Here is a 25735-nt window from a genome sequence, read left to right as displayed (position 1 = left end):
CCAGTGAATTGGGAAAGCAGGTTATTCACAAACAGAGGAGAATCCCTTTAAAACAAGATTTTCTCTTCCAAACAAAAAGCACTGGAGAGGACATACCAGACCACTGCAAGATGAACTAACCTTCACAACATTTTTTTCTCCGTGGTAATAAAAATTCTGTCCACACAATGTTGGTAATATTTTACATTAACTTACAACACTTAGATCTGACAACTTGGCAAGCTCAAATATAGGCACATGTAATCTATAATTTCCTTTCTGTTTTTTCTATATGTTTTTATTAGGATATTGTGGTTTCCAAAGCAGATGCTATATATCTAAACTGGAATTGATTTTATTCAGGACTTTTATTCAGGAATACATACTGCAAATAGTTTAATATAAATGTCAGCCAGGGATAGGAATTCACCTTAGCAATATTCAGAGGTTAGGACAATATGTCACTGGAGATGCTTCGTTAATGGCTAGATGCTTTGTACTTTGTACAATGGCTATATAAACACCTGCAAAAGAGAATCATGAAAAGCAACTTTAATAAACTGAAAACTCAGTCGGAAGGTGTTTATAAAATGCATTCAATTTCTCTGTGAGTTATTCAGCAAAGAGAAGGAAGCTGTTGTTGGAGAAGAAAGGCCATTAAGTTGTTGAAAACAACTATTTTGAAATTGCAGCCAGTGCCTAGGCTTCATGCAAAGCCTCCACTATACCGAGTTTCTGTCTTGATCATTAATTTTCATGCCTGAAAGTAGTCTTGCATATTTTATTCTCATTTAGAGTACCTGAGAAAAATAAATGCCAAAAAAAAAGGAACGGATGTTTTTTAAGTTCACCCAAAGTGATTAATACTTCTTAACTTCAGTGCAACAAAAGGACACATCTGACCTACACCACTGAAAGAAATGATGCACAGACATGTAAATCTTCGTTAATTACCTCTCTTTGCAACATGGAAGAATGGGTGGTAACCTGAAGAAGTAGTAATCAGCCAGTCAAATCACAGAGTAGTGGAAAGGTCAGATTCTTACAGCCTAAACATTGTGAATTACAGGAAACATAATGCCTTCAAATTCCAAACTGCTTCTTTTTGACAGAGGTTTTAAAGAGAATGAAAAAAGAGAAAGTAATCTGTCCTCACGACAAAAACTGTAATGAGAATATTCTCCTCCTCTTTAAAATCTCTTCAGTGAGGGAAAATATGCTTCTATATCAGGGCCATGAAATATTCGATTCATGTCAGCAGATTATACATCTCAAGAAATGTACGTGATCAATCGATTTGCCTGTCAGATCTCCATTATGAAAGCAACTGTGCTGAATCATCGAATCATCCGTCCTGGCTTCCAGCTGCCCTCTGCCATGACTGCTGGTTCCCATTTGGTTTGTAATACACAAATCTGAGTTCTCTAGTGGGCAAGGAATAATCAGGAAAGAAGCATGAACAATTACAAATAAAAGCTAAGCAAGTCTATCTAAGATACAAGATTTTAAATCTGCCATGAAAAGTATGCCCAGTAGTGAAAGCATCAGATTTTTTTTTTTCTCTGTAACACTTGGACGAAGATGCCCGGAGTTCAGTCATGTCTGTCCCCACGGAGGGCCAGGCTGTGCTGGGGCACCAACTCTGTCCTGCTCCAGCAGGTGCTTAGCTGCAACTCGCCACAACGGGACTTTCTCAACCTCCTTGCCCAGCTTTCAGCGAGCTCCACTAAGCGCTTCTCGAGTCCCAGATGGCATCTCTGTACTTAACGGACCTTGTCAGAAATGTGTCTAATGATTTTTATTCCATGCAAAAAAATAAAGCTTCCCAGTGTTTCCTTGCTAACGTACCTCTAATATGCCTTGGAGGAAAGTCGCTCCCGGGTGTGAAAGTGTTGTCAGCTCTTCTTGGCTTCTCTACTGAGTAGTTCAACCAAGATGTGCAAACAAGTTTGGATTTCCATAAGAACTAGATTTTTTTTTTATTTTTTTTTCCCTTAATCCATCCTTAACCATTATCAGTTTTCAATAAGCATCAGATGAATAACAAACATTTCTTGCAAGTGGTTACTTCTGGGGCTATCTTTAAAGGAGCCTCACACTGATACCATCATTACCACTACACGTGGGTATAACAAGTTCTCTTTGCTATGTTTAAAAAAATAATCATGGCACCATGGTGTTTTACTGTTGTAGTTCCTCTTTCTCTTGCTCTCTTTCTACATCAAGCCCCATAGGAAGCAATCATTCCTATGCAAATGCTGCATGCTGTAAACGTAACTTCTCCATAAGCTGCCTTTCCTTGGGGAGACCGATCTGCTGTCTGTGTTTGGATACATACAAAACAGAACTGTGGTGGTTTCCAAGCAAAGCACTAAGCTGCAAAAATTTTATGCTATTAGTGGCCTTCTGCATCATTTACATTTCCATGTATTGCTTCTGACTTGTGCACACTTTACAGAAGGAGCAATAATAATCCCATTTACGCAGTAACTGACACTGGCCAGATTCAATAATACGAGGTAACTGGTACCAGCAACATGCAGACTCATCAGCCATGCCACCCCTGTAGTGCTACCTCATAAACTACTCAGAAAAAAAATGTTTAAAAGACGATGACAGCCAGAAGGGAGACAGCTGGTGGGGACACTGAATTGCAAAGCGCTTCCTATTCCCGATCTCACAGTGGAATGCCAAGCTTGCAGTGCCCAGTGACCATCTGGGGCTAAAAAATGAGAAAATGGCCTGCTCACACTGGACTTTGCAAGAGGCCAGGGTGCACACTCTCCTGAGCAGGAAGAGTCTTGATAATCAAGAAAATCCCACACTCCCTCTAGATTTCAGGGCCAGCTGATTACAGGGGCCAGATATGCCTTCTCAGTTCTGACCATGGCTTGTGCTGGGAGCTCTGTGCCAAGGCCAGCGGTGTCAGCTAGTGGGGTGGCACAGGGGTCATGCATGGGATCCATACTGTCACACCTGGGAAGGAAGAAGAGGCTCTATCCAACATTACTGACCTAAAGTAAATAAATGATATTGACCTAAAGTAAATAATTAAATAATGTGAAGCCTTCATATGTACTATAACATTCAGAACAGATGTATAAATAGCGATTTCCAGTAAGCCTGCATTGTTTGCTTTTACACATTTTATAGTAACATGGTGGATTGGATCTTTCCAGATCTTAAAAAGGTTGCTATATCAAGAAATCTGGCCCCTAAGAGCTTCTCTCTGAACAGCAATCACATGTGGAAGGTTTCTTGATTGCCTTTTGTGACTGTGCAAGGAGGACGTAATTACTAGCTCACTTCCTGACATGGAAAATGGGTTTGAACATGGAGAGAATATCACGTTTCCTTTAATGGTACCTTTCTGGCCAGAAGCTGCAGCTTTTGCTAGATGCATACATTCAAAAGGAGACCCAGTTCATACCAAAGAGATACAGACGGGACCATTTGTACTCATGATTATTGGGGTATCTTCAGCAAACAAACACGTTTCTGTCCTTATTGCCAGCGGCAGAGTTCTGCCTCTGGACCACCCACCACCTTCTCTCCTGACCACCCATCTCCTTCTCTCTTCTGACCACCGGCACTGCTCACACCTCAGTTCTCCATCCAGAAAAAACCAAACCAAACCAAACCAAACAGTTGTGCTTGCCTGTTTGGAGAGAAAGTGCAGGAGAGGGCATGAAGTCTAGCAGACCATTAATTACAGGAGTTATATTGGATTAAATACAGCTACAAAACAAGCACAAGCCACAGAGACTATGGCAGATTCTGAACATCACGATGTTTAATGTATCAAGTAACTTTGTAAAAGGAAGACATGGTGAGTTGGTAACTAAAAATAAAGGAATTAAATGCTGCACCCTTTCACAAAATGTATGTAATCAAACAAAATCTGCCTGAAACACAAAATTTCTTTCAAACAGGAACTACTGTAAGGTATTTGCATAGAAAATCCTATTTTCTATAGTTTAAATGTGAAAAAAATAGTAACTGCACAAAAATAAATAAAAGTTTTAAAAGTGGCTCATAAAATAACTCATAAAGACCTATAAAATGTTCATATGAAATTCACCAGTTTTCTTTTTCCTTCTTTTCATCAAAGCCTGTTGTACTTCACCTCAACCTGCTCATCTCTCTAATCTCATCCTTGGGGGATGTCCGTGAAACCAAATGCATCACTTCTGGTTCACGAAGCGTTTCAGCCTCCCTCAACAGGCAAATCCTTCCATTAATAACACACTTCTACCTCTAAAAAAAGATTATTCTATTTTCAAAGGAGAAAACAAAGAATAAAGAAATCAATGCATAGGCAACATTATTTGAGGAAGTAAACAGAAACAATCTTTTTGCTAATCAAACAGAAATAAAGCAAAGCAAGGCAAGAGTCAGCCACTGGGAGCCAAATCTCCATCCCTTTGTGGTTTCTTGGCTCTGCAACTGCCTCTCAGCACTTTCTCTTTCTGTCTTTACTGTTTTGTTTTGCATTTCTTCTTGCATTTTAATCTATTTCTGTGGCTAAATAAGACTTGTGCTGCTAAATCAACATATTCTTCAGTCAACCTGGATATGCCATTTTTCCTGCTGCTACCACAGGCCTGGTTTCGGGAGAGCTGTGATCGCTACTGGGTGCTGCAATTGGATGCTCTCCCTTCTTCTAACTGGGAAGAATAGAGCCCTGATTCACTTATGTTAGGAATAGCTAGAAGTGTACTTTTATAACCTTGTGGGAATTTAAATACATTAGCCTAATTAAAATTGTTGTTGTATTTGTTTTGTTAGGCTCTCCCTTTCATCTGCATGATAATGATTTTGCCTCATCACTTCAAGAAGTGTCTGTGGGTGGAAACAGTGAGTGATATATTCATATAATGAGGCTCTAAATGACTACAAAAGACTTTACATCGCTGTGAATCATCCATCTGCAGCGCTGCATTATTCAGAAATTAATGCAACCCTATAAATGAATAATGATTTAAATGTACTTTTAAAAATTGTTAATGCTCCAGCGTTTTTTCCTTCTCTACATAATCAGAAAATTGATTATGACTATGACTAGACCTATGTTCTTAATTTAAGTTATGTAATGGTAATGGGGAAAAAAAAAAAAAAAAAAGTCTTGTGACAACAATGAAAACGGAAAGATTTCCAGGAGACTAGAACTGGGTTTATAACCTTCAGAATTCCCTAGCCAAATTCAGTCGACTTCAGAGGGAATTAACACGAAAAATCCTCCTAGAAGGCTGCCGGGTCTAGAGAAAATTGAATTATTACTGAAGTTAATGAAAAACATCCAAAATGGATTAGGATATGTATCAAATAACTAAGAATAACATGACCATAGAAAACATTTTGCTCCTTATTTGTTTTATCCTATTACTCTTTTTTATAAACTGAGTGGTTAAGGGAATCGTAAAACAAGGAACCATATGAGCAGCTGAAGTAACACAAATACACTTCGTAAATATTTGTCTGAGAACCATCTCCCACGTAGATTAAATGATGGCCAAAACAGGGTGAATGTAAAAGATTTTCATTCCTCTATCTGGGTTTTTATTTTTATAAAAGACTAATAGCTCTATCTTTTTGTGATACTGAGACAAGACTAATAAACAGATTCCAAGGGCAGGGAGTTAACAGATACATGAATTGTGACAAAAAGTTGGAGAGAACAGTCAAATAAGCCTTCAGAAACCAGGTTAAAGTCAGCATTACCTTCCGATGTTGGCTTCGGTGCTTCTGAGACTCAAATAATTGGGCTGCCCTTCCAGTCATGTCCCGAGTGTCTGTTAGGGCACCGTAACTCAGAGCATGCTCCCCCTTCCAGCCCTGTAAAGCTTATTCTTCTACAAGCTCTACAAGTATGCTGCTTTTTTAGGAGGATGGAGGATGTGACCAAGATCAGAACTGAGTATACGCATCTTTAGGAACATTATGGAACACCATATGAATAGTTTATTTAGGCACACGTTTTAAACCAGGAGTTATATACATTATTAAATGCTTTTCTACTCAAGCTATAACAGCAAATTTTCAGAAGCAGGCCAAAGATTAGAATTTGTTCTCTTAGTATTGAAACAAATGTAATCTATTAACTTGCTTCACCAAGATCATTAAACAAGGTTCACTCTGTGCAATAATAAAAGTATAAAGGAGACATATTTAGTGTTTTCATTGAAAATGGATACTTAAAAGAATCTTCAGCCACAGAAGATGGGTTCGATAAAGTCATCTTCCACATATCTGGTTTCTATCTTCCATATATATTCCATATCTTCCATATCTTCCATATCTGGTTTATATTCTGCAAGTCCCTATTAAATTACTGTAAATTATTGATGCTGTAAAGGGCATGAACTCTACTAAGGCTACTGTCACATACGTCCCCCTTATTAAAATCTTGTAAAAATCACTAGCACTTGAGCAGCAGAATTGAATTTGTGTCAAAGATACACTGAAATATTTCTAGCCACCTATTATGACTTCCAATTTCTTGGAGTTTGATAAACTTATCAGTACACACTTTTGTTATTATCTAATTCTGCTGATAAACTGTGCTCCCAACATTTTTGTCCACAAATGATTTACTAGGTTGAAAACAATATTGCCTGTCTTAATTCATCTTAGCTAGCGAGGCTTTGTTAAAGGACTAGATGAACATTGCGACTACGCTGTTACATCAGTCTCTGGCGTGGGACAGCCCAGCCTGCAATGAACATCACTTTCAGGGGAACCCGAAGCGGTCTGCCTTACACGCACCCACTCTAGCTACTCTTTCAATTACAGACACTTGGTCCTGCTCTATACCACATCTAACACTAAAAGCGAGCTTTTGAAAATATTCAGATACACTAATAATTCTGAAAACTGTTTCCTTTTCTGTTAGATGCAAAGCAATATTTCTATTTCTGCAATTTGATTATTTGTATGGAGTCAAACAAAATTTCTCAAGCTTTGTCTCTGGGATCCTACAGTTTTCACAGATGGTGGAGAGGCTAAAGTTTTTTTTTTGTTTTTTTTTTTTTTGTTTGTTTGTTTGTTTGTTTTTTAATACACTTTAAGGAAGATGTATCTTTGAATCCGTAAAGAAATTTTCCTCTTTTGAGAAGGAAAAAATTAGATCTTGATGCTAAATATCAGCCAATACTGAAAAACAAGCGTCTCATCTTAATTTTGGATAAGATCTTCAGCATCTCCTCTCACAGCTGACTAAACATTTATACTAACGAAATCAGGGTGGATGCCATTTTTAAATTGATTCGTTTTTCTTTTTTCCATTTTTTGCAAATGTCACTTTGTCTACTTTTTAATTACCAGTAGTAGCTTCTGAATTTAGTCGTCTCTTCAGTGAACTCATTAATTAAGAAAAAAGCAAACTTCTGCTATTGTCTAGAAATTGTTTTGGGTCTTGTTCAAAAAGCAAAATGATTTTGATATTCAGTATTAAGGAATTGAGTCAAAACCCCCTAAACTACCTCACATCTCACAAGTGCATGTGGTTTCTCTGTTTTAAATATACACAATGCATGAATTATACTAGGAGATATACAGCTTTATACCGTTCATTTTGATGATTTTTATGTAAAGCACATAAAATCTGGCTCTCATTTTCAGAGTAGCTGGGAAAAGGCTATTATTATGAGCATAAGCAATGAGTCCAACTGGGCACATGCACAGATGGAACATAACTGATCTGTCTTGCTCTGTCCTGATCTTCATCATTGAAAGCTGGCAACCTTAAAAGAATTTTACGTTCCTTGTTTTTAAGAATTCCAGGTCCCAGTTCTTGAGATCTGATCTCAAAAGGTCTAGGAAATGCTTTATCTGAAACTTGTAACATTAAAGAGGGATTGCCACAATTCATAAATTATTCTCTTTTTAATTTTCAGGACTGACAAATGTGCCAACTTTTCAATTTAATTAGGGGAATTCTCTGTAAGAGATGTATTTTAGTCAAGTTCTGTTCTCCCAGTTTCACTTTAGGTTTCATCCTTTACATCAACCAAAGCAATACACTCATCAGCTTGTTCTCTCAAAAACTGTCTCATGCAGATAATACAAAATGTTTCATTTTGCGTATTTACATTTATCTTGAAAGATGCTTTCAAATCCTCCTGTCTGGCAGAGACCCATCACTCTTCTGAGCTTCCTAAAGGAATAGCTTCCCAGAGCAGTGGAGTTAAAGGACACAAATTCATCATTATGAGCCACCTTTCACAGGTACTTCACCTCCTGCTTCCCAGCCAACAAATCCTGCCACTATGTTTCATTCACAGAGATCTGCATTGTGGAAAAGCCAATCAAAAGAGGGTCAGAGAAATAATCCAGGAGGAAAAATAAATGAATTAGTCGAATGTTTAAAATCACAAGTTCAGTGATACAGTGTCTCCGTATTAATCACATATTTGAAAAAGAAATAGAAAATATCTTTTGAATGGAAGAATGTCAGACATTAGCCTTTAATTACTTCTCTGTATTTTTCCACAAGACCTCAAAACACAGAAGTCATTGGATCCCTACTCAATGGCTTGCAAGCTACAGTCTTAACTATGGATTTACTGCTATTGATTCATAATATAGTAGCCTATGAGAAATAGACTAAGTTCATTAAAATTACCTTTTTTTATTGAATTCTTTTGTAATGAGTTTGCCTCTAGCTGAACAAAAGGCAATTAATGCAATCTGGACTTCTCCTATAGTGATGAATCAGATGCAGGAAAATGAATAAATGACTGAATTTAACATGCATTGTCTGTCCTAATCTCAGATGTAATTGAAAAAATAATATTCCCAAGTTACGTCACTTGGATGTACATAGTTTGAATGTATGTATTGCTGTTACTGCAATGCAGCAGCAATATCCATACCATACATGAGCACTTATATTATTCTAATATGATTAATTTTATAGTTAGGGGCTTCATAATACCATATAGTTTTGGCACATGCAAGGTTTTGAATCATTAGATGTGAAAAGGTATCATTTAAGACTGGCTTTGAAATTATAAAAATATTCAGAAAAAAATATACTACTTTTTAATAGACGGGAAATAAAATATTTGCAGAGGCCATAATGAACACACGCACACTTGAATTCTATTCACCTTTTTGACTGTGAGAAACTGGGTAAATTTATTTCATTCCCAGGCACTGGACTTTCCCCTGACTTCGCTATTTTTTGGCTTTCAAGAATTATAATGCTTTGAGAATTTTTGAACTACTGTAGCTTGAGGTTTCTATAACTTAGTGAGCAGTAAGTGACGTGACATTTAAAATATGATTTATTATATTCCTGAGTACACATGCGTTACTCTTACAAGTGGCAAAAACACAAAGATTTAATAGAGTTTCTGTCACCCTAGGTAACAGTTTAGTCAGGTATACTACTGTCTTTTCTAACACCTATAGATTTTGGTGAGATTCCCTTTTGGCATATATAATTCTGCAAATTTTAAACATTGTTAGCTAACTGAATAGATGCATGTGAGAAATTAATCAACTTCCTTCCTTTCTAAAAATACCCCTGTTGTAGAAATGAACATAATTACTTCAAATAAAGAATTATCAAACTAAAGCTCAAGGTGTTGCTCCCTCAAACACTGAGGCAGCAACAGATAGGCATGGACTAGATAATGAATAAAGCCTAGAGAATGGGATGAAGGGCACAGTGAAAGCAAGCACTTTCAAAGTTTTATGATATGAAAATAAGTGCTAGTTCTATTCCCACATATGCATACCCTCATAGTTAAAGCATCATCATTCCCAAGTGAACTGGAATGATTAAATAACTCTAGCATTTCTCATGATGTCTATAAACCTCTGCCTTATTTTAAGACTTCACACTTTGAAAACTAACAAACAATATTCCCCAATCTACTGATCTTTTAGCCAGAAGGTTTTCATGGCTTCACCTTGAACTGTGCACCTACTGTGAAAGGTCAGCACTGCCTCGCTCTGCACATGCATGGACACAGCGACTCCTGCAGACCTGAGGATGAGGGTGCTGGGACTGGATTGAGCCTCCCACCCTCGATGAACAGAACTTGTGAAAGTGTTCTGGTAATGGTTTTGGAACTCATGGGCAACTTCAACCAAATCTGAGAGTTGAATAAGATCCAATGATTATTTCCTACACATTTTGTACTGCAGGTAGCTCAGTAAAAAAAAAAAAAAAAGGAAAAAAAAACTCTACAGCTGTTCCATGTTCGATGTGTGCACAGTGTGAGCTCAAAGACTACTCTTCCATTTGAATAGAACCATTTCCCAAAGGATTGTAAAAGAACAGAGTAAAAATGTGTTTTCTAAGCCCAAATCCTTGATCTGACTTCCAACAATTTTCTTTGTCTTAGTCATAAGCATTTCCTTCCTAATACTGTTATCCTTTTGGTAGTTTTCAAGATTGCTCTGTGAGGCATTTCTGGATTGCTTCTCATTATTCACAAATTACTCTGTAGATTATATTGAAGGATATACTCTTATTGTACTATTTGGTCTGGTTTTCTTTTTTCTCTTTTTTCTTTTTTTATGGTATCATGATTTATCAAGCACATGCCTATGCCTGTGTGCTTTTCCCCAGTAAAACATAGCTGCAAAAGACGCAAAGAAAGAACTAAATTGTTGCAATTTTGTAAAAGTAGGGCTTTAGGTAAAAGAGAAACCAGGTTTTGAACAATTTTGTCCTAATAACTTCTGATCCCACTGGGGAATTTCTGCAGCAACCAGCATGTCACTGCCAAAATATTCTGCAGAAAGGGGATTATAGGTATATGCAGAGATAACATAATCTTCATATAAATCATTTAAATAGTCAATCAACCAAGAGACACAAATCCATAGGAATCCTGGCTTCATTAGTTTCACTGCTCACAGAACTACTTGGATTTTTTTTTTTTTAATGGTGCTTTAATCCTGTTAGATTTCTGAGGCAAAGCAGTTATGAGATTGAGCTAGAATCTATTCCTTCTTATGCATCATTAAACAACTCCAAAGTGAATTAATTATATCTGATCAACCCACCGAAGGCAATCAGGCCATGAAAGGTGCAAGTTAGGAGCTGCAAAACATTTATTACTGATGACAGGGCACCAGAAAGAAAACTCTTTGACTTTCAGATCCAAGTTTGAGCTAAAGATCTAAGCTTGAGTTAGTAGGGCTGGTTTTAGTGAAGTAACTCTTTTAATCTACAAAGTGGTTACATTTGAAGTGCAAAAATGGAATACAGAAAGCTCTGACATTATTTTCATTTTTACAGAGGCATTCCTGAGCATGAGACTACATTTTCACTTTGATGCTTCAGGTTCACCACCCAGCTCAATTCCTGCAGGACTTTACTCAGCATACTGAAGTGCCCTGCTGGGCAGGATCTCAGGAGCCCCAAACTCACCTGGGAGCTCCTGAGATGATGATCCAGACAGATACTTATGAATAGCAGAGGCCACAGTGACATTTGCTAATCACAGCCTCTTCTACTGTGTGCAGGCTGTCAACGCATCCCCACCAGGAGCTTGTACCACTCAGTACCAAACCCTCACTCTCAGTACCAAAGCTTCACAAACACTGCAAGTCCTGTGAAGTGCAAAAGGCACATTTCTGCAAGGAAAGAAACACCAGCTGGTGATACTGGGTATGTACATGAAATTTAACTATTCGCCAAAACTGTTTTCAATTAATGCTATACCTGCATAGCTGCATGTGGACCTAAACCGGTGACATCTCTATCATGTAGTAATTTAGATCTAGCAATCTAATGCTCTTTTCTGTCCAGACTAGGAAGTGGCTAAGAAAAAATTATGATAAAGCAATTCTGTTGGGGTTTACTTACCTCCATTACCCGGAGATATTTCAGTGTCTCTGATGCTGGCAGAATTCACATAGCAATTTGTCTGACCTGCTCCCCAGCGGCTGTCCTCACCCACAGATAAGTCAGCTGCAGACACACACTGCCCCAAGAGCTGCCTGTTCTTCCACAAGGAATTCCAAAATTCGGGTTTTGCTCAGATCTTAAGTACAGCTACACCTCTGTACAACACAGAAGGACCTGTATTTAGCATGTTACTATGTTAATATAAGTCTACGATGCAGTCAGAGAACTCAGATATAGGCTGCTGACAAATTTCTCTCTGGCCTAATAATTATCAGACTCAATTGATACACACAGCATGCACAATCTTTGCTTAGTTTTTCTCGTATGTTTTGCCAAATCCTTTTTAATATATTGAAATTGACATTTTTCTTAGTAATTTGAAAATGCTGATGAAAATAGTTCATTTTTTTCAATAAGCTGTACTACAAAATTAACAGATCCTTTTTTTTTTTTTTCCCCAGCTTTTATATTCTGTCATAAATGAAGAGATATTTAACAGGCAGACATAGTTAAACATATTTAACACACGTATCTAAAGGAGATGTTAATACTTTAAGTATTCCTAAAATATATCTTCCGAAAAATATACAGCTAAAAGATGCTTGTTAGCATGTAGTGTAGTTTTCATTAGCAGGACCTTTCAGTAAGTTATCACTACAGATCATCTTTGTTATGATGGATTGTGAATACCTTTTGAATTCTGATTGAGAGGGCATTTCACACCGTGTCACCAGGCCGCAGCTGTGCACAAGACTCCCGAGAACTCAGATCTCCTGACTCCTTGTGCTCATTCTGGGTAACTCTGTCGTAACTTTGGAAAGCTATCTTTATACACCTTGTGAATTCTTGGGCAATTAATAATGACATTGTTCAATGCCTTAATGTAAATAGAGCCAGCCATACCCTCAAAGAACTTCTTTCTGCAGTTCCTGTAACACAGCCTGGGGGAGCCGGTGAATGCCCTGCTGGCCCTCAGCTAGCGGGGAGCACACTAGGACAACAGCCCCCAGTACCGAGGGAACTTGGTCCTGCTGCGGTGAGACTGGAGAAGTGGCATTTCTTCAGCTGCACTACAAAACTGATTGGAAGGCAACACTAAATGTAAAGCATGTGGTCCTGGCAAGATATAACACAGAGCAAATTCCCAGGAACAAAACACAAGGGACAAGAAACAGAACATAGAGCAACCTACATTCCTCCAAAACCTGAAGCCAGACCCTGCCATTTTCTTGGTGCTCCAAAATCCTGCTCATCTCTACCATGTCCATTCTGATTTTGCATCTCTGACCTGTAGAGGAGTAAAGTTTGTGTAGCTAGTGTAAAAGTACGGAGAAAGATACCCAGTCCCACGGCGTATTTCACATATGCAAGTAGTCTCACTGCTGAGCCGGGACAGGTGGAACAGAAAGAGCTTTCCCTCCTCACAAAACGTCAGATGTTGGTATGGAGAGATAATGGAAAGAATAAATGGCAGTTCCTTTATAACTTGGAGTCACAGATAAGGGAACTGTCCCTCAAACCATCACTCGTCAATAAGAGTGACAGGACAGGCACATTATTGATAACTGCAATTATTCAAAGACTTTTTCACCTCTTCAAATGTCAAGCACTATGAAGAATCCCTCTGAAGGCAACAGTCCTCTTCTTTTTTATAAAATTAAGCATTGATGGAGGCCTAGAGCTAACTTAACACAATCATAAAACAGATTATCTCCTCCGGATCCTCAGCATGTCCTAAAGTTTCTATCAATAATTTTTAATCCACCAAATAACCATTCCAGTACTTGATGCTGACAGAGAATATTGAAAGAAGTTATTTTATGACACTGATTACAACAGCGTGTTTTAAATCTGAACTCCATATGAATACTCACGAATATAAATCTTATAAATCAACAAGCGCATGCTCCCAGAAGCTTTAGCCATTATCATGTAATGGCTAAATGATGGCACACTCATGCAAGTCTAAACTTAACAAAAACCTGCAGGATACTGAATTAGAAATTGTTATTTCTTAACTAGAACTAGATAAAACTAAAATGTACTAAAATTGGTTAGGAAAAAAAATGGTTAAAACTAAGTTATTTATGTTTTCATTATAGAATGGACCTAGAAATAATTTCATGAATAAAAAGGAGCTGTAGCTAATAGAGTTCAATACAGTTACAGAACAGTAGGTACTGAACATTACCACTTGTAGCAGAAACAGTTTAGAGTCTTTGACTAAATCCATCATGCATCTGTATGCAACAGGCTCAGCAAACAAGGAATTACATTTAAATAGTCAAGATGCAGGCACCTGATCTCATAGGAAAGTCTAAAGCTACAGACAAAAAATGCCGACCAGATTTTACAGGATAGGCCCATTAAAATTCTGGGGAATCTCCATTCCACCAGTTTTCTAAAAGAAAATCTTCGCTAAGAATCTGAAAAAAAAAATATTAATAATCTATGTTAAATATTCTCAGATATTGCAACTGTAAAGGACTACAGATCCTTTTAACTCCCTTTCTCTGTAAACTCTGCGTTTTTTTTTTTTTTTTTGTAACTGCTGTTTAAATTCTATTTACTATTATTGGGTCCTGATTTATTTGTGAAGTTGTTTGCTTACATTTCTAGATCTCAACTAAAAAGAAAAAAATGAAGAAAAAATACAGCTGTTACTGGATTTAGTTGAAGTAATCTTGAACGTGGGTTGGCATGGTGCAAGGTTCATTGACTATTCAGACTTTTTCCTGAAACAGAGAAAATTGGATTTTCTCTCCCTGAGGCTACGAGTTTTATTTATGGATGCTGATGAAAAAAAAAATCTAACTGATGTTCACTGGCTATTGTATATGTGCTCACAGGGCCTCCTCTTACAAAGTAAAAAATAAAATAAAATAAAAAAATAAATAAAAGAGCAGCATTAATTGGTTAATCTTGCATAAATGACCTAGCTATACTATTGCTGTAGTTGTCTAAATAGGTGTTAATGACAAGGCATTTCAGTATTTTCTTGGGAAATCAATACTTTCAAAATAGAAATTGTGATTTTCTGCCAAAATTAATGAATCTGCTGCTCTAGAGGTCAGGATGTCATTTGCAGTGGAGACCGTGAAAGAAACCATTTCTCAGCGCATTTATTCACATTGAGTGATAGCATTGGCCCAGAGTGAATATTAATAGCTGTATGATCAAGAGGTTAGAAAGTATGGACTGGAATATAATGCAACAAATGCCCAAGTCAGGGAGATAGAGCTGAGCTAAAAAAAGGCATTATTTAAGTGTTTGCTGTAACAAGAATAATGAAACAAAGTACATCAAATCCCCAGAGTGGTATTTTTTTTTGTAGCTAGCCCACAGAGAAAGGTAAAAGAGTTATATGAACAGCTCTTTTCCCCAGCTCGTTTCCAATGCTGTCCTCTAACCTCAAGTTGAACCAACTCCAATAAACCCGCCAGGCCTGCTCTGCTCCTGGATTTCATTTCTACCGTGCTGACCAGCACAATACTTCTGTTGTCCAACACGGAGAAACCATCGGTTGTATTATTTACTGCAACATGGGGCTCATGCTGGAAGCAGAGGAAGGCATCTTCTGCTCCAGACTGTGACTCCATGTTCTTCAGTTACAGCCTGGAATTCCCCACGTAGTAATCCCACTGGTTTCATTACGGAGTTACCTGTTGTATCATGGGATGTGAGAGAGGACCCAAAATCTAGCCTGCATTGCACAAGAGCATGAAGGTTTTATAGCTGAGGTCTGCATTATTATTTTCCTATGGATTACTGTTAAAAGAAAAGGCCTAACTCATACCTAGCGGCAGTGGCTTCCAGAGACAGTGGCTACTCCAACTTGGTTTCAAGTGCATTCCTCCAATTTAAAGTAGTCTTCAAACTGCCTGTAAATAAATTAGTTTCCCTTGTCCCTAGGCATATTTTCCCAAGGTTCCAAAGCTCTAATTATTATGAACAATATCTTCATGGTCTCCTGCTACATCTCTCAAAAATATAACAAAAAAAAAAAAGATCTATTTTGAAAGTTTCTTTGAACTTCGTAAGTCAATGATTTCTTATATAACTGCAATAAAAACCTCTGGGAAAGAACCTATTATGAGTACTGTGTCAGCAATTTTAGCTTATTACAGATGGCTTGCTCCCCTTTCCACATAACTATTTAATGAATTTAAACTAAGGATTGTATAATTTCATAGCCGATGGCAGCCGTGAGTTTTTACCAGGAGGCTTTTAAGCTGAGATTACGGATCAATTAGTAAAGGAATTTAATGAAGAAAATAATTCTTCAATGCAGCTGAGCAGTGTTTGACTTCCGTCATGTCAGCGGGAACTCGGCACCAGAGCACAGCTTTCAGGCCCTGCTTCGGGGAACCTACGCCGCCTTCCAGACTGACAGAGATGCGGCAGATGTTGTCCGGTGACACCCCAGCGAGGAGGCAGCTGCTGTCAGGAGCAGTGGGACAGGCAGAGAACAGCTGTACCGTGGCTCTTCTGGAGTCAAACATCTCTGCGCTCTGCATTTTTCTGTTTTCGGGTGGTTGGTTGGAGTTTCAGCCTTTAACGGGGAACCTCCAGCTGAAGCTGTTAGGAGGCAGCAGATTGCCTCGTTCAAGCATACTGGCTACAACAACTCAACAACTGCATATTTATTATTTTGATTTTATTTCTTATCCATTTTCCAGCCATTTATCCTCATGCTTCCAAGTGGCTACCGCAGGAAGCATTCCCTGTCCTCCCCTCCGCCCTTCACTCAGGCCTGAGGCACCTGTTGGTGCTCCTTCCTAGAACAGCCGTTACCAATAAAACTATTTATATCTTTATGGTGTGCCCATTCGCTGGGCAAACTTTAATTGCAGTAGGAACTGCAAATAGAATAAATAAATAAAAAAAAAAAAGCAGCACACCATCTCCCTCTCTCTCCCCTTCCACATAAAAAACAAACTGTTTGCCACGGGAATCTAGTTTCTAGGATAATAATGAAAAACGGCTGATGGAAGAAACAAAGTGAGGATAGAAGAAAGCAAAAATACTATATGGACATAATTCTTTACTCATACCATAATTCCATTGCAGGCTTTAGTATCGGTAAGAAAAGAATAAGTTTTTTTACAACGTGAATTGAAACCCTCTTGCTTTCAAAAAGATTCGATAAACCAACAGCAGCACAAAAGAAAAAGGTTTGAAGGTTTACAAAACCTTCAGCTTTTAGCTTCTTCTTTCCCAGCAGGACTTTTATACAGGACTGTTTCTGTACAAAACTTTTGTACAAATCGTTAAAGATTTAATATTTGGTGCAATGCGTTAACTTTACTGTTGGCTAAAAATACAAGAAAACTTGCATGCTTATGGTGACCTTATGCTTTTACAAATTTCATCTTATTTTTTACAGTTTTGACATTTGTCGACTTGAAGGATGAAAACAGAAGTTTCAATCCAGAAGATTTTGGTTCATATCTTACACTGACATTACGTACACCAAAATAATGATCCTTTTGCTTTAGCGAAGTGATTAAAGCCAGATTCACACACCATTCACTGCCACATCATCTTCTCGTAACAGCTATGAAACAGGCCCAAAATATGGTGACATACATAGCATCACAGTTGGCACCTGCCTTTTCAAATAACACCAGAAAGCAATTAAAAGGTGTGTTCTCTGATGGACATGAGAGAGAAGAGATTTAATGAAGAGTGACGTTTTTCATTTGACTAGTATGTAAGGAACAAAACCTGAGCACTGCTGAATTGGACTGGCTCTGCAGGAGACAACACACAGTACCTGTGTGTTCCAGGTTTCTAGACTTTCCCTGCGATCGCGGCGGGATTTCAGAGAAGAGAGAGGGACAAGTCATGCCAGATTCAAACACCTAGGGCAGTAAGTCAGAAAAAGAGATTAAAGCAGAGTACTCAATACACACCAGCTGCTTAGTGGTCTGCAAAAGAACTGCTTCTCTGTGCAGCACAGCTACTTTCCTAGGCATAATGGCTTTCTGGATCTTGGAATATGTTGCACTCACAGTATGAAGAGGAAAAAATTATCTGTATTAGTCATAGGTACCCGAGCACCATCTGTTACCCAGCCTGAAAGTGAACATTCACCACAAACTCTTTCATGATTACAGTTTGCCTTCTGGAGGAGGTACCGCTGGGGGTAAAGCCATGCTGCAGAAATTGGGAGTTTTGTCATCTCCCCCTGGTAAACTCTAGATGTTCTATGTATTACAGCTGCCCTTGTTTTAATTATGTTGACTTTCTTTTGCACTTTATTGGGAAATCAATAGTATGTTTCAAACAGTATGTTTCAAAAAAACAAAACAAAACAAGACAAAACAAAACAAAAAACAAACAACCACTAAAATATTGTGTTTTTTCTAGGGGGAAAAAAAAAAACGAAGTCAATGTCAAAGGGAAGAACTGCTTGGTAAGTACTTTCCTTGTGAAGCTAGTTTCATCAGCTTACTTTTATGCCAGCCATACCTAAAAGTTACAGGTCTGCAGAATCTGGCCACTACCCTCAAAATATCCTGACTATAGTGAATCATAACACAGCAGAGAAATAAAATACCTTTTCTTGTCTGGTGTCTTCCAAATGCCCCCATACACCACTAGTTATCCATCACTAACCATGCAAACACATACTTAACATCTTAAATTCTAGTACTTATTCCACCTATTGTCTTTGTGACCTAAGTACTAGAACCTTGACTTCAAGTAAAGATAATTTATTAATACATAAATCATAAAGATGCATATGTTACTATGATAAAAGGAATTTTGTTCATATCTAGGCTAAGCTATACGGCAACATCAGAATAGTATGGACAAATTCCAATATTCTTGAAAACAGACAACTAAATGCAAACAAATCCATAAACATTACCATTTTGATGACTTACATTCTGCAAATGATTTCTAAACACCATGATAACGCTAGATAAAATGCACAAGAGAGATTTCGTCAGCATCAGTATTATTAGCCTCAAAAATTGCTGTGGTAGGACAACAAGTAAAATTTATATCATTAAATATATAACTAAAAAAAAATAAGAAAACATCTCATTCACTTAGGAAAATCTGAACTGCTTTGAAACTGAAAATCCTGTTTTGAATCAGCACTCTAGAATCCTACAGAAAGCCCATACCACTTACAACCCAACAATTTAGTTTGTTTGGGTTTTTTTTTTGTTTGCCTTTTTTTTTTTTAATTATGGGTTAAAAATGAAAAATGAATTTTTGAAGAATGGACTCAAATACCAGGTACGACTCTAAAACACTTATGTTTCTCGTAGTTAATTTGCACATCATTGTAACTTATTCCAATTTTTACAGTGACTGCAGCATTTAGTGGTCATTACTAAGATACTCATTACTAGGAAGATAGTCTCAGGCCTCTCTGTCTTTTTTCTCTCTATATGCTATCTTTTACACCCTTGGTTAGTAGGACCATCAGAACTTTAAAAATCTAGAAAATCATTTAGGAATTTTTACTTAAAAAGAGAAAATTACTTGGTGAACACAAGGGGAGGACCACACAGCTGTTCAAAAAAATTAGAGAGGGAAAAATAAAGTTATGACAAGTTTCACTAACAGAGTTATATAAATTACTTCTACCATTCAAGCTGTTCTTTCTGTGTTCTTAACATATCTATTTGGACATACTACATACTACCTTTTTGCATTATGCTACATTATGGCAAAATTTCTTTCAATACATAGGAAAACGTCTCCTGGAATACAGGTAGTAAAATTCAGGTGGTATTGGGATGTGAGATAAATTGCCTTACTTATTGAATGCTTAGTGCAATAATTAGTATTAAAAAAGATCATATGGAAAGATGACTTAGGATGTGTTTATCATCATTTTTTCAGAAATATGCCTAGGTGGAGAATGAGATTGATGTGAAGCTTAAGCTGTATCTGCATCACTGCAGCCTTTAATGTGTTTTTCAGGTGAAGTGGCAGTTGAATGCCCAGTTCTACAACATTGCTTTCATAATATTAAAAACTTAGCTGCAAACATTATTTATGTAACTATTCCTTGCCAGCCAGGGCAGACCTAGCCCAAGCCCCCACCCTTCTGTGATGTGCGGCCGACCTCTGTAATAAAAATGAGTGGGCTGAATGAAAGAGAATCAAGCTGGAAAAGAATCTAAGAATATCACCCATGCCCAAAGACTCATGAAAATACATGAAGGATTTCCCTTGATATACATTCCAACACAGATTGTGTTTACCTCTCTAGGATGCGAAGCTGATTATTCATCATCAGCATCTCATCAAAAACAGAAGTTTCAGTTTCCACCCGCACACAATGAAAATGATACGATCACATCAGCATATTTTATTATTATTGTTACATCAAATCATCATCCCCTGGTACATATAAGCACTTTTTTTTTTTTTCCACTGAAATAGCACACTAGGTGTTCTTTATAAAATAATAAAGAACAAAGGTGTTCACAAAGACTTGCGTCAAAAACTATTCATCCATCCAAGGAATAGAATGAAGCAGCATCTCTGCACACTTGTAATAAAATCTGCATGACTGTCTTGATAGCACTAAGTCCCTAATTAAGTAAAAGGGAGTTAACGTCATTAAATAGAAACATCCTGAGGTGTAGGGATAGAACATACTCACCTTCTGTTCAACCCTCAGAGAGACATAGAAACATAATTTTACAGAATGTCAAACACAAGTTCAGACTGTCCAATATTAAAGCTAAAAAGACCTATGGGACTAAGAAACACCTCCTAACATATGACAAAAATCAATACATCTGTGGAATTTAACACAGCGAATGAACCCTTGCCATTCTAACAATAATGGAAGCTTTATATGAAAGACTACAGCTATTCAAAGTTACCAAGGCCCAAACCAAAACCATTCCTTGAAACTGATGCAGGATCTCCAAGACCTACATTAGCCTTGAAGAAGAGCTACAGAGTTATGATGATGCAAGGCTGTAACAAGGGAGAGGCTAGGGCATGGGATTCTGAGACTTAAAATGCTTCTGAGAAGTTCATTAAGGAGCTAAAATTCATAATACCACTAATAACAGAAATTCAGACAACTACAACTGTCCCAAAGAGCACATTTGCCTATTTTGATAACCCTCAAAGCGGAGACTCCAACCACTCACTAGCCTGAACTGTCTCACCAATTAAAATAATTGAGCTAAAATTTCAAGACAACTGTTCTGAATTAAATTAGCTTTGCTGTTGCATCCACCCTCAGGGATGTTTGTCCAGCTCTGACAATCCCCAGTGAAGCAGTGGCTTTAACCACTGTCTGTAAACCATTTGTGTCTTTCACTATCCTGAATTAAAAGCTCTTTTTCTGAATATTCAGTCAAAATATTCTTTCTCGGAAATTATTCACCCTAATATATTGTTATCTGGTTTTGTAAAAGCCCTTCATTCATTTGACAGCTTTCCTGCAACCTTCCCAAAACGTGACAGCCATTGCAAAGTGCATCCAACACATAAAACATCTCCTGCCATTGAAAACTGTGTAACCCTTCCTTTCCATGTGTGTGCATGAATTCACACACACACATGCAACCTAGAGACTAAAAATGAAACACATCTTGTTTTATGAAACAGTCTTATGTTCAGAGAACAGTATTTCAAGCCAAAATATTTGATTTTAAGAGCTCAAGGTATATACAAGCCATAACAATACAACCCATGAAATCAGAGAAAGCAAAAATCATGAAATGCTCATGAAACGCTGCCACTTACAAGTTTCACTCAAAAGCTGCTTCCACAACACACACAAAAGCATTCCTGAAAAAATGTATTTTATTTGGACAGAAACGTAAACTGGATGATCTATTGTAACCCCATAACATCTCTAATTTTTTTAATTACATTTAATTACATTTTTGTATCCATATTCATTATTACATTAGCTGTCATTCTAATAACAGAACTAACTAAACAAAGGTTGAGTTTTAGGACTTTAGCACCTATTAAGCCATCAATTAATAACAATTTTTCCCATCTACAGCTATGTAGATTTCCTGAGGATGATAACTAATGGCATTTGAGTGAAGCTGCAAAAAACAAAATGAGGAGCAGTTTGTCTGGACTGACAGAAAAGACTTTTTGCTGACCATTTATTGGAATCCTGGGTGTATTTATGACAATTTATCATCCAATGCCATAAATAAAATCCAATAGATATTGAAATAGAATTAAGTTTTCAGTCCAATTTTTAACTTGCTAAATGTACTTATTTCATTCTTTGTTTCCCTCTCTTAATCAGTTTTTAGTCCATGAAAGTCCATTATGTCCTACCCTGTGATTACTCTGAGCTTCCTTAATAGCCTCTTGAGCTTTTTAAAACCCAAAATAAATTATATCTATCACTTCTTGGTTATCTGTTATTTTGCTGACATCCTGGAGGAAAGAGAATTTTCCTTTTGGGAGCAGTGCTGTTTTGTCCTTATAATATCATGCTCATTATAACTCTATAGCTGTTTTTCAGCCAATGTTCCAAGTACTGAAGTAAAGCCCATCGGTTTATAACTCCTGAGCTCATCCCTAGCACATATTTTACAGACAGAGAAAACATAGTTTTCCCTCTGGTTGTCCGTATTTTAGCAATCAGCTAGTTTGGGAAACTCATTCTCAAGTTTCCAGAGAAACCTTGAGGAAAAGTTGCCTCCAGTTCAAGGGATGCACACCAACAACACTCAGTCATCTTTTGCAGTTTCAATGTACTAGAGTCCTTGGTGCATCAACAACACATAGCACATGCAGTAGGGCTATATTCCTAGGAAGAAATGTGATTATTACAGAATGTTGCAGAACAGATTATTTGCATCTTTAATCAATAGTTTAAATGCTAAACAATGCATATCAAGCACTTAAACATGGCGTTTACTGCTTTATCCCTTGTGGAGTATAATTATATTTTACATACACAAAAGCAATTTCATTTGTTTGTATCAAGAAATACACTTGTGTAATACTAAAAATAATAATAATGTGCACAATGATCCAGACAGGATTTAAATGTTTTTAACAACTCTGTATTAAATAACACAGCCTTTTATTATTTTAGCAGACTCTGCATTCAGTATTAGAAAAGAAAATGAGGAGTGAGTTCAAGCAGAAGTAAGATGCGGTTTGATTACATCCTGTGTTACTCCAGTCTTCCTCTGGAGTGTAACAGAGGAAGTTCATCTGTTCATTTCAGTGGGGTTAAAGAAATCAAATATATGATAAATGAAGCGTTTCTCTCAAATGTTATGCCTTCATCTCTCTTCCATCCTCTAAATATGGGTTTTAGACATATCCTGACCTGAGCCCACTAGCAAGTGCCTGTTTACAAGGCGACCTGACTGTGCACGTTGGCCTCTGCACCGAAAACTGTTTTGCTGCCCGTGTGGTTATTTTATTTAAATCTTACCCTTTGTAAGATTTGGGTACATCTGGGACAAGAAAATCAATACCAAAGATATCTACCTTTTACTCCTTGTCCTCATGGAAGCTCACTGCCATTCTGAGCCTCAGGACGTCTGCAACAAAGAGGAAAAAAAATTAACAAAACTCATGGATGGCTTCAGCAGAATAAAACTGTTTGCCTTTTTTTTATTTTTTGTATCTTCTTCCTGTGTGTTTGCTTAGTAAATAACTATGTAAAGAATGAAAGTGCCCAATGTTCACATCTATACAAAGAAGAACATACCGCTGAACTCTCCTTTTCCTCCCAGCCCACAGCAGCATCACTCCTCTGACAGACACCCTCTGTGCACCCCAGCTCTCCATCCCGCCTTGTGCGACTGCAGAAGGGTGGGCGCTGCTTCCCCTCGGCCCCCTGCTGGACCCAGGTACAGAAAACCAAATAAAAATAGTCACTACCTTCACAGAATTTTGATAATAGAGTTCTGTAATGACTAAGCAATCAGTTTTGACGTGCAATGCAAATCTGAAGTTAAAAATATCATTTTCCTGCGACGTTAATTATGAATCATTAGAAAGACTGAAATAAAAGCTCCTAACACTTTCCTCTTAGCTTTTCAGAGCAAATATGAGAAATAAAAATCACTTTAGAGAACTGTCACAATGCAGCAGACATTTGATGACTTTTTTTTTTTTTTAAGTAGTCTAGCGACACCTGTAAATCATATCGTTTTGTTGTTGCATCTGAAAGTACTAAAGGTTAAAAGATATAAATTACCTTAGTGGCTACAAATATCTTCTGAAGTGTACCTGAAAAACCAGGTACGTGGATAGACACATATTTCATGTGTGTGCTAGTGATGAAAATTTGAAAATTGAAAAAGCACCGATCAGATACAAGAAGCCAAAATAAATACAGAACTTGTTTGCATGTGCACTTATGATTAGATATGTTTTACAGGTTATTTAATAATAATTAAAATTAAAACTTTTAATTATTATTAGATGAAAGTACTGTTGGACAGCTGTTACTCTCCAGTTATAGAAGATTTACTTTTTTCACGTCTTCTAAAATCCAAAGAGAATTAGTGCTATCTTTTTCTCTCTTTCTTTCAAGTCACCCGAGAAAGACTGGTGGTTCAGCAGCACTGGGGTTGGTTTGCTGCTGGATGCTTTTCCTTAGGACAACACGAGAAAGCAGAAATAGTGAAGTATGCTTCTCAGCACCATATCTCAAATCATATCTCTGAGTTATAACAATTAAGTTAGATTTTACTTTGAATGGAGAAGGATTGAAGTAAATTCAATTTGGGAAAAAAAAAGAATTGAAAGGAAAGACAAGATGCTCAGTATCAGTAACCTGTGACATCCTCAGACACAAATATCAGAGAGGTTGAGATTTAAGGGATTTCTAATCTCTAATCCCTTTGGATTAGAGCCAGGGAAAAAATCATGAGATTATCCCAAGTAGAAAAGAAAGAATTCAATAAGAGGATCTACAAAGCCCAGGTGAGTCCGACCCGGAGCCGTGACCCTCCCCAAGTGAGCCAGCCGCTCTCGTCTCTTCTGTGAGACCACAGTGCTCTTCTGGGTGGGACCGTGTTGCCAGCAACACGGTCTGAAGCTTTCAGAAACAAATCCACTGTATACAAGCAGTATTTACTGCAAACACAGCAACACTACTTGCCCGTATTGACAAAACAAAATAGCAATATTTGCATGGGAATGTTTGCAAATTATCACTTTCACGGTCTATAGATTGTAACAGGCGGAGAGATGCTGAGCAAGACAGTAACACATTTTAACTCCGCTCTTCCAAAACCCTCCAGGTCAGACCCCAGGGGCTAACCTAGAATCTGCTCCCACCTAAAATCCCCCAGTGTCATGACAAGCGACACAGGCAATCCTCACAGCTTGTGGAGGTGCTGCTCCGTGGAGAGCTCTAGTAAGTTCCTCTTGGGGTGAGACAGGTCCCGGTACGTGGGAAATGTCTGGTGCCTGATGCTCCTGCAGCAGTCCCTGCCCACCAACACCACCAAGGGAACGGCTCTTGTGTGCACTAGAAAGGGAGGCAAGACTCTGCTTATTCTCCTTTCAGTGTTATGAACGCGCACGAGGACTTAAAACATGCTGCTCCAAAAATATAACCTGTATCCCTCTCAAGCGATGCAATTAGCATAACTTGTTGACTGATTTCTCTTACCATATATATGAAGCAATGCTACCCTACTCAATATTCCTCAGTAAGTACTCGTCTCACTCTCACTCCCAGAATTAAATATAATTTTAATAATCATCTCAGTAATAAACACTGTTCCTCTGTTTTGAACAATTCTTTGACCTCCTTATGGGCTTGTTTCCCCCTTTTCTTTTTGCTCTGGTGCAATTTTTTGACTTCAATAAGAATGGTGCAACATAATGGAAAATCAGGACCAAATAATGTATAATACATTAAAAGAAAAATATATCTTTCAGTATTAC

General features: G+C 37.6%; 1 protein-coding gene across 1 annotated transcript in view; it reads right to left on the bottom strand.

Annotated features, from left to right (window-relative positions):
• The window catches only part of LOC308199620 (uncharacterized protein), a 372210-nt gene that overhangs the window by 16046 nt on the left and 330429 nt on the right, over nucleotides 1-25735 (bottom strand). The window contains exons 32-37 of the mRNA XM_080604046.1: nucleotides 23318-23370; nucleotides 13041-13136; nucleotides 11807-12003; nucleotides 3523-3637; nucleotides 934-966; nucleotides 410-503 (exon numbers count right to left, since the gene is read on the bottom strand). Coding sequence (XP_080460172.1) covers nucleotides 421-503; nucleotides 934-966; nucleotides 3523-3637; nucleotides 11807-11812 — 237 coding nt within the window. The 5' untranslated portion in view covers nucleotides 11813-12003; nucleotides 13041-13136; nucleotides 23318-23370 and the 3' untranslated portion in view covers nucleotides 410-420. The remainder of the gene's footprint in view (nucleotides 1-409; nucleotides 504-933; nucleotides 967-3522; nucleotides 3638-11806; nucleotides 12004-13040; nucleotides 13137-23317; nucleotides 23371-25735) is intronic.

The sequence above is a fragment of the Anser brachyrhynchus genome (assembly GCF_964034855.1).
Source record: "Anser brachyrhynchus genome assembly, chromosome: 9".
In the NCBI taxonomy this organism is placed as follows: domain Eukaryota; kingdom Metazoa; phylum Chordata; class Aves; order Anseriformes; family Anatidae; genus Anser; species Anser brachyrhynchus.
This window is presented reverse-complemented; position numbering and strand designations above follow the sequence as displayed.